At 36.2% G+C, this 10,583-nt stretch overlaps 1 protein-coding gene across 1 annotated transcript; it reads right to left on the bottom strand.

Moving 5' to 3' along the window:
- Positions 1–305: 305 nt before the first annotated feature.
- On the bottom strand, positions 306–9,601 carry GSTCD (glutathione S-transferase, C-terminal domain containing; the record flags this gene model as incomplete). Its single annotated transcript, XM_009587659.1, has 5 exons — positions 9,175–9,601; positions 7,071–7,532; positions 4,635–4,648; positions 1,099–1,345; positions 306–399 (listed from the first exon to the last, which is right to left on the bottom strand). Coding segments are annotated over exons 1-5 (1,228 nt in total), but the record flags the coding sequence as incomplete, so codon positions are not given.
- Between the last annotated feature and the right edge of the window lie 982 nt (positions 9,602–10,583).

Here is a 10,583-nt window from a genome sequence, read left to right as displayed (position 1 = left end):
GGTGCCTCGCTTGACCTGCTGTTCACAAGAAAAGTTCAGGAAAGTGGGAAAAAATATGGTTCAGGAATCAAGGTCAAGCTTTTATTCCCAGTTTGGTCATCAGCTGTTGATGACCTGAGGGAAGTCATCTCACCATGTGTCCCAAACAGACTGAATTTTAAAACAGATTTAAAACTGCTTACCTGTTTTATGGAGCTCTGAAATACATTGAGAAGTGACATATTTTCCTATGAAACAGTTAAGTAGCTTTACCAGAAGAACGCACTGTTACATACATACATACATACATACAGAAAAACCCTTACCTTCTCCAGGACTGACTGCAGATGGTAGATTGGTCCAGTCTAAGATCCAGTTGGGGCATGGATGAGGAGAAAACTTTGCTTCAATACCATTTTCCTGTGTGAAAGGAGGGGGGGAAATTAAGACCCTGATCCTTCACCCAGTGGAGTTGGTAGCAAAATTCCCACTGAATTTAATGGCATCAGATCAAACTGTGCAAGACTTTCAGTCCAACTGAAACTAAACAGGCAGCTGACTCGACATTATATGGGATTCAAATTATGTATTTCTCTCATTTTCACAAGAAAACCCTGCTAATTTTCTTTAGAAAATGCTGTCAGCCTCTATGCAAAAAACATTGAGGGTTATGGAACATCATGGAGAATTTTCTTTAACAAAACTCATTAGGGTTCCCAGATGTTCAAATCTCTAATAAAATAGCAAATAAACAACAGAAACAATAGAATAATGAAGCCAAACATACAAGCAACATTTTTTGTCATCCTTTATGTAAACATCTTTAAAAGAAGAATACAATATTGCAATTCAAACAAAAAGTTACTTTGATTATTCAGAATTATTGTTAGGGCTTCCAGCAGTCCTATCTTTGCTCAGTTCCTGAACTGATCAAGTATCATGACAGAACAAAAAAGTAAAATCACTTCTAAGCCAATGCCTATCAGACAGAAGACGGGCCAAATGTGTTAAACTGTTAAAGGCTGTCACACTTAGCGTCTGCAATTCTAATAAATTTCACCTATTCCAAATCAAGCAGAATATTACTATTAAAAATAACTCATTAAAAGCTAAAATTACCATTAACTTAGTCATAGTTGGCCTTGGACCACCTATAAAATGACTGTCTTCATGCTCCTCTTCTAATTCATCAAAAACTGCAGAGAGGTCTTGTTGCTCTTCCTCTGGAGCAGACATCAACTCTGGAAGCTGGAGAAGCTCCATATTGCATTTGCCAGCAGCTTTCTTTACTCCAGGTACTTCTTGAACTCTTTGATACCAACTAGATATGAGAGGCAAATTTATCAGATTTTTGCCTTGGTTTTTGCTGGAAACCTACAAAAATAAAATGGAAAGCTTACTTGCTACTGTAAATTTCTTCCTACAAGCCACAAGAAGGCAAGAACTACAGAAGTGAGCTCGGCCCCATGTCGAGCATGCTTACTCATAGCATGATGCTAATGCAAAAAGCTAGCTAGTTAAGAGCTCAGGCCTGTAGGTGGAATTGCCAGCTGGCCATTTAGACTTTATCTGCAATTCCCATTTGCTTACTAGGATAAAAAAGTTTACATGACCAATTTTAATCCTAATTTCAGTCAGGAGCAGGAAAACAGAATTTAAATAATATTCTTAATTATCTGCTATTTCCTAACAAGGGAATGATTCATTTTGGTTGGTAATCACAAAAGAAAAAAAAAAAAATAACACAACAGTAATTTGCAATGAATACTGAACTCTAAGCAAGACATTATGGTACCCGAATGCTCTTCCTTCCCACAGGCACCCTGCAGCCCTTAAAAGCTCATCCACTGACAGCTATTTTGCCAGCAACTGAAAGCCTGAAATACCTTTGACTATGTGGTAACAGCAAAACAGGCACAGGCATACAGTGTCCCTGGTCCTTATTGAAGTCTTTGCATTACATCTGTGACTTTTTTTTTTTTTTACTAGCACTGAATCAAAAACTTTTTTTAAAAATCATATATTTACTCAAACTTTTTTACCATCTTAACTTCATATTTTTTATACAAAAATGGTAACATATTTCTTTTCTGAATTAAGTATATGTGATGGTGAGATGACGTGGCCTTCAACAGAAATTAGAATTTTAAGTGTAAAAAAAAAAAAAATTTCTTAAGTAAGAATACAATGCACATATTACAAAAAAGATACCCAAAACACATTTTTATGTGAAGACCAGATAATTTTAAAAAGGATGCATTTGGTGAACTGAAGTAATTTTTCTTCAGGTTCCCAAATGTAGAAGAGTGAACATCATCCTCTTACAGGAGAGGTTGTGAAGTCTCCATCCTTAGAGACACTCAAAACCTGACTGGACACGATCTGGGCAACTGGCTCTAGTTGACCCTGGGTTAGGTCAGGTTTTGAGTTAGGAGCAGGAGGGTTAGACAAGATGATCTCTGGAGGTGCCCTCCAACTTCAACTATTCTAACCTCAACTGTTCTGTGATGCTGTGTCTGCTTTAAGCAGAAAATTAAAAATCAAGATTACAGGAAAAGGCAGAAAAGGCTATGCAAAAACAGTGCTCCTCCACATATCTGTCCTCAGTGTGGAAATAGGAATTGGTAAAGAACACCTGAAATGACACAAAATTTCAAGCAGCTTTCTTGCATGCTGTGTTTATAATGTTCTTAAGGTAATCACAAGTAATTAGCTAAGTAATAGCTAAAGGAGCAAAAGGAGGATGAACTGTGTAATTTTGGTATCAATTCAATATCCTAATAGTAACACAGGCAGAAATACATTAATTCAGTTAAGGACGAAGTATTCTGAAAGCAATTCTAAGAGGCACTGTTACACTTGATAACAAGTGTTCTAAATTGTATTTTAAAAAGTGAATAGTGGTTTCTCCCAGATGGAGAACAGAGCTTTTGTTATTCTTCTATTAATTTTGAACAGTTACAACTAATAGAAAGCGTTACAAAGCTAACCTCATAAAGATAACAGAAATGGAATGAGGTAATGAAAAACAACTCTTCAGCTTCATTATCTTACTTTTGGTAATTACAATTACAATCAGCTAGTCAGGTCTCCTCATATTTATTGTATGATACTTTCCAGACACATACCCATTGAAGACTTCATTATTATTCACACCCTAAGTGGAAGTGCAACTATAATGATTTTTTTAAACACAATCCAGGAAGTCCAGTTATGTAAGTGATAAATAACACTTTAATACAGAATTGGCACTTCCATCAACAAGAGCAGTTTCAACCCGCTGCCTGCAAGCAGCTTTCAGATGCAAGTTATTAAATTTGGATGATAACTGTAGGAATCAAGGTATAATTGCTTAGAAAACTGATCATTCACCAGAGAACAGAAATAAAGCAACATCATCCCAGAGCTCTTATAATTTAGGTAAAAATGAAACGGAAAGCCAGTTTTTTAGGACAATCCGTGGTGCGAGCTAACAATAATGTATTATACAATGTATTGTTCGTAAGCTGCAGACCACCAGGGCTCAAGGGTCACACATGAAAAGCAAATAAATACAGCATTCTCAGCTCACAGTACATCTACAGAACAATTTCAGTTGGATTGCTGAAGTCAATTAAGCATCTGATCCAGGAACATTCTCGTGCCTAGCATGAGTAAATCAAATATTACTATAAAAAGTTATGCTCTTCTTCTTTAAAAAGGCCTTGGAAAAATAAAGATGACTGAAATATATTAAAGTTTTTAAAATAGTAGGAAAGCATTTTGTCTTACTACGGTTGTTTAGTATCATCCATACAGAAGTTGCTGTTAATCCCCAATTATGTGATTTGCAAAACAAACAAAGCAAGCAGAGATGAATTAATAACAATTTCTGTAAAATAACTCATCATCGTAATTCAAAGGTAACCATATTAACCTACTTCTGGACTCGTACATTGCTATCATCATACAGAAATCCACTGAGAATGATGATTTTGGTTAAAGAAGTTATAAATTGGATATTTGTCACCTATCAATGTTCGTTAGTAATTATCCTGATTTTAGAGATTGTTTCTCTGAATCTGACTGACAGCATCTTCTCCAGGAATTCCATTTGTTTTCAAACACCATAAGGCAAATTTGGCAAAACAACTTGCAAAATCAAAATGCAAATACCAACTTCACTCAGAGCTCTTCCTGGCAACAGACACCAGCTTAGCTATCAATCTCATAGATCAATTGCAGGAATACTGGTAGTAGGCAACCTCATCGTATCATTTTATTGTCATGGGAAATAAAGACACAGTTATCGTTTCCTTAATTCTTTTCTGTGTATACATCCTCATAAAACTAAGTACACAGATTGTGCTGAGCAAGACCGTCACACAGTCTTGCCACAGAAGTTTTTCCCACTATAAAATTGGTTTTGAAGCTGAGCTCAAGCTTGCGCTACTAAGCCCTACCTCTTTCCAGAGATGAGAAAAGGGTAGAGGGAGAAAAGGGGGGTTAAAAAAAAAAAGTAAATAAAATAAAAGCCAAATTGCATGTCTTTATTAGGCTGAAAACATATTTGGATATATTTTCCTAATCCAGATGTTAAGATATTTGTACAACAGAATCTGCAAGACACTGGCACTTACTAGCTAAGTGCTACAAAAAAACCAACCAACACACACACACAGAGAATCTCCTTCTCAGGCCCAGATAAATTTTGTACAAAGTGAGAGATCCACCACAAAAGACTCAATAACCAAATGACTAAGGCTCTCCCTACAAGTGGTGAGAGATAAGCTTTTAACAAATCATTGATCTTAAGGTACAGAGACAAGAATATTTTACTGATTCAAATTACAGTCGAGTTGACACAACCAATAGCTTGGCAACTGCATCCTGGAGTACAGGAACTTCTAAAATCAGCTTTGTCACTCACGACAGTGTTTCTATAGTGACATTCTATGTCGGGGAGCAAAGATTTATTCCCCAGTTTTCCACATTCCGTGTGGTGCCCTGACTGCCAGCTCTGTCAGTGCTTTTCCTGGTTTATCTTGGTGAAACTCTTTGAAGGTTTCAAATTCCTCCATATAAAGACTGGGAGACCTTTTGAGATCTCTAAACACATCACAAGACGCGAAATAGTCCTACGCTCAGAACGAAATTTTGCATATACCCACTATATACAGTGTCCATATTACTTTGCTAGCATACACTGTTTTTCCTTATTGTGCTGCGAAAACATCCTGATGTGAAGGAAAAAGACAAGGATGAAGACAATTGAGAACAGTCCATTGGTGTTTGTCCAGTATTGAGAACGTGCTAGGTTGACTGCAAAGGAGAAGACAAAGGCATCTTTGAATAGACCACACTCTTGGCATTTCCAAACTACTTACGCAATCTGGAAAACATTCAACTCCCCTAAAGGAAAGTACGGACTTTCTATCAGTACGTTATTGGACCATACAGGGAACACAGATTCTATTAGAAAAAAAAATTAAGCAGCCAATCTCATAGGACTGCAAAGAGAATCGTAACTTCTCAGTTACAAACTTCACTCCAAGAGCTTCTAGCAACGTAACCTTTTCAAAGGAACTTCTCCTTTCACTGCAGTAAACAAAGGACCTTCCACAAACTGTGGAAAGTTTAGTAGCAACAATACTATCAATGACAAAACTACAGATTACTGAAGTTTCAGGGGCTGAAGCACATCCCAAAGAAGCTGGCTCTCTAGACACAACACCTCATTTCTGAGCAGGGTCACAATGATCCTTGCTTGAAGAAGAATACAGACTAAGTTTTGTAAAAACAAAACTGCACAGAAGAATAAAAGGTTTGCTGATATGTAGGTATTATGCTGTCCTAGACATGCATCTTCATCTACAGATGTGCAATGAAACTGGCTTATTTTGTGGGAGGGCTTGATAAAAAGCACCCGTTTGAGAGAGACTAAAGCTGTGTTGGCTACACAGGAATGTTTCCTCCCAAAGAAAGAAGTCATTCCTAGTCCAACAACAAGCAGAGATTAAGAATAACTAACCTATTATGAAGAGAAATAAGCAAATCAGAAGTCATAGCACATCATATTCTAAAAAGAAATATTTGCAGACAAAAAAAAAAAAATTCTCAAGAGAATCTCAAGAAATTACATACCAGTACCATAAACTTCATTTGTTTGGAAGTCTTCCCCTAATCAATACCTGAGTATCTCTTCAGCTCTCTTATGTGTAAGGAAAAGTCAAGGATTTACACCTCTAAAAAGCCACCATAGTCCCTGAATCTCTCTTCATTCACTGCCTCCCTAAAAGGCATTCTCACTTTCCTAGAAGGTACTTGTTTTCTTTTAGGCATATCTGTCCATGTCAAGATAAAGTTACATCAAGTTTCAAGTCTTTGCTAAAAAGAATTCCAATTCAGATAATATCCATGTAGTAAAAGTACAACAAACTGGTTAGGAATTCATTTCTCCTTGCCCCTCTGTACACTGAAACCAAAATTAAAATAGGTTCATGCTTACCTACTTTTTTTTTTATGCATATTACAATGTACTTTAAGTGTCCATTTTAAATCTCTCATGGGGGACATCTCTTATAGTATTTTAAAATTATTACACCATTCTCAACCCTCCATCCTTTTAAAATTTGCAATTTATGATGGAATCAAAATTCCAAATCTCAAAAAATTCCTCACGGAGACAATGGTCTCATTTTAGTAAATATCCATTGAGTCATAGTTGTAAAACTAATATGCTAAATTCAAGCAAGAAAATAGGTTCATGCTTACCTACTTTTGCTTTACGCATATTAGAATGTACTTTAAATGTCCATTTTAAGTATTTTCATGAAGGAATTTTCTGGGCAACTTGGTGCCAAAATATTTCAGCATAATAATTTAACAGTTAACAGTGTTTACTAAGTATTGATACGCTATGTATTTAAAAGTAATTTTGGTCCAATCCCTGTTTTTTGTTTGTACAAAAACAAAGACAAATCTTCTGTTTCAGGCAAAGTTCACATTGGAAATGCCACAATATATTTTAAATTAACACATTTTACAACTTTCCAGTTCTTAAAAAAAAATACATATACACTACTTAATATTTGCAGAAGTTGTTGTCTTACCAAGAACTGATGGATGCATGGCAAAAGCACTATATCTGCCAAGGTGAAATAAAGCCCTTCTGCAAAAACGTGGTCCAAAAGCGGAAGGTCAGAGGTTTTTGTTCTCCTGATGTGAGGAGCCTCCCTGTTGACTGCATCTGATACTTCCTGGACAAGTAGCTTGGAGAAAGCTATGCTCAGTTCCAAACTTGGGAGTGGATGTTCATACATTTCCACTGTTTTTCCTCCCTCTGTTGCTTCTTTACCAAGCACAGGCACTGCAGCCTTGGCACCTGCCTTCTGTTGTTGAAGTTTTTGCCTTCGAATTTTGTCATCATTATGTACTCGGACAGGTTCTCCAAGCTTCCTTTCAAGCTGTAAAATGTCAGGAGGAATAGCCTGACAGTGCTCAGGAGACGCCGTCAAAAATCCTTCAACAGCCAGAGGTATGCTGATCTCACAAAGTCTGGTCCACTGGCTAACCTGCCAGATAAATTTATGTAATTAATGTCTCTACAGAAAGAGAAACAAAATCCAGGCTACCTTTCTGTACACTTTAAGCAAAGAAATTCCAGCCAGAGGCGGTAACTCCAGCTTTTAACACATTCTTTGATAATCCTAGAAGCTCAGGTATTTTGTATTACTTTTGCAATAGCAGAATTAGGAAGCTAAATCTTATATATAACAGAATGAACAGTTATCCAGTATAGCATATTTTTATTCCTTATTACTGGCATAAGATTAGGGTGGCTGCGTAACTCATGAGAAGAAAAGCTGTGATCAATTTATATACATCATCTCTACCAAGTGCTGGTAATAAAATCAGAAGATTACACCAAACAGATTTTGAGCACATTTATTTTACAGAAATGCATTATATTATTAGTGGTTTTTTAGCACGCAACATCAAAAAACTTTAGTCTAACCGAACAACACCTTAAAAAAATTACTTTTTTTTTTTCATGTTCTTATCCTTGTCCTCTTTTTCTTATTATCTGTACTTAAAGGTTTTAAAACTTTTTAATTCAGTTTACTCACTTTGCAGCCATCTGAAACATAGAATCAAGTTTTCCAGTAGTTGCAAGAAGAGATTAGAACCAGAATTTTCTGGAGGATGTCAGGGACAATTTCTTTATGCTAGTGCTAGATGGACTAACACAAGGATATGCTTCCCCAGATCTCCAACCCAGAGATGAACTGGGGTGGAGGCACAGTAATCAATGGCAACCATGGATGTAGCAATCATGACATAGTGGAGTTCAACCTCCTGAGAGGAGCGAGGAAGGCAAGTCTAGATGGATGAACTGCCAGATGAGTAAACTGCTGTGTGATAAATGGGCTGAAATACCAACTCAAAGGGTAGTAGTGGTTAATGGTTCACAGTCTACCTGAAGGTCAGTTAGAACTGGAGTTCTTTAGGGGTCTATGCTGAGGCCTATTAATTACCTTTACCAACAACCTGGAGGGGAGATGGAATACACTCACATCAAGGATGACACTGAGTTGAGTGGAGCAGTCAAACTCCAAGAAAGGGCTGCCATTCACAGGGGCCCAGACAGACTAGAGAACGGGCTGACAGGAACTTCCCGAAACTCAATAAAACATCCTGTATCTAGGATGGACTAAACCCCTGTGATGGTACAGGCTAGGGACTGACTACCCGGCCAGATAGCAGCTCTGCTGAAAAGACCCTGAACATCCTGGTGAGCATAAGCTAAAAATAAGCCAGCAGCTCGCCTTGGCAGTGATAAAGGCTAACAGCATACAGTGTTCTTGAAATCAAAATTAACAATAAATTAAGTATTTCTTAGTTTACTTCAAACAGGAAGAGCTGTACTTTATAACTCATTGAAACTATACTGCTGGACACAAAATAAAGATCTGATGCATTTTTTTGAATCTTAAGGTTCTTTTTGTGCTGCTAAAAAGCAGTATCTTTAAAAAGAATTATTTTTCATCTTTATGCCAAAATACAGATACTTCTCCATTGAGGAAACTTCATTTTCTAAGCAAATTAAGTTTCTTACTAGAAGAACTTAGTTTACATCAATATTAAGAGTCTACTTCAGAGTATTTAATTATAAGAAAAACTATTAAGGTATCCAAGAGAAAGAGAAGCACTCACTTCAGCACAGGCTTTTAAGCAGGTCTTCTTAAAGCCTAAGAGTTCCAAAACATCCTTTTTAGATGGATCTGCCTCATATGTTTTCTGTATTATATGCCTTAAGACAACGGAAAGCCCAGCTCGGCAGAACTTGCCATCTTTCACGACAACAGCAGGTAAACAGCAGCTCTGCACAATCACTGGAAGCTGACATCTGGAGATTAAATGGACCTCAAGATCGCCAAGGAGGTTTTTTGTCACAAACTGATCATCCACATTTTCACTAGTCGGCACTAAGAAAATTTTGAATAATTTGCAGTCACAGTAGGATAGCAAAAACAGTGAAATAGATGTATGAAGAGGAAAGATACTATCTCTGTACTGATGAGAAAAACCCAAATATAAATGTTCTTCAGCGACACTATCTTTCATCTTCCTCCTGAGCTGAAGTTCCTGAAATAGAAATCAGATCACAACATTCATAAAAGAATACAGAATTTAGAACAAAAAAGAGGGTTTGAAACAGTGGTCCTTCCACTATCTGCTAAAACTGATTTTAACATAAGACACTATTAAAGACATCCTGCCTGAATAAGTGGACTGCAGGCCCTTCTTGAGAGAAAAGAATGGTTTCACATATACACTATCTCTTCACATACAAATCACTGATAGGGAAATGATCTGTGTAAGAATTTTTTTACATTTTAGTGTATTTCTGACATTAAACAGAACATACAAAACCAAAAGAAAACATTTCCTTTTAGATTTTTTAGTTTATAAATATTTTATAGCAAGTTTTTTTTTTTAAAATCAATCATCTCCCACAACATTAACCAGATATTACTGAAAAAACAAATTCTGAGCACATATCTACAACAGTCCGTTTCCTAATGCACACATTTGTCTTTCTGTAACTGTTAGAAGGCATATATATAGGGTATTTAGGCCATATTGGTTTCTGTATTAAAAATTAATCTAGAGCCTGGCAAGATACTAACTGAAGGTCAAGAGGACACGTAAGAAGAAAAAAACCATTCATTTCAAGAATGCTACATGAACACCTCAAACACACAACTGCTTTAAAGCATTTAAATACAACAGTAACATAGCTAAAATTAATGTCTTCTCATTATATTAAAAACTTAAATTAATTTTCCTTATACTTGATTGAAAATTACTTTTCTCCTATTAAACTATTCCATACCAGTTCAATAGAAAACAACGATGCAATAATTTTTCTGCTCCATCACTCAATAAAATTGCCCATTAACTTAAAAATCACAACTCGTATTGAAAAGCTTTAGACACTAGATGGCACTCTTAAAACAATCATTATAGAAGAAAGCTTTCTTATAATAAGAGAAAGACATTTGAATGTTGCTAAGAAAGGCCAGTATGGGTTTTTTTATATATACATATATATACATATA

This window comes from Fulmarus glacialis, unplaced genomic scaffold (genome assembly GCF_000690835.1).
Source record: "Fulmarus glacialis isolate BGI_N327 unplaced genomic scaffold, ASM69083v1 scaffold38281, whole genome shotgun sequence".
Taxonomy (NCBI): domain Eukaryota; kingdom Metazoa; phylum Chordata; class Aves; order Procellariiformes; family Procellariidae; genus Fulmarus; species Fulmarus glacialis.
The sequence above is the reverse complement of the archived record's forward strand: the minus strand, read 5'-3'. Positions and strand labels throughout refer to the sequence as shown.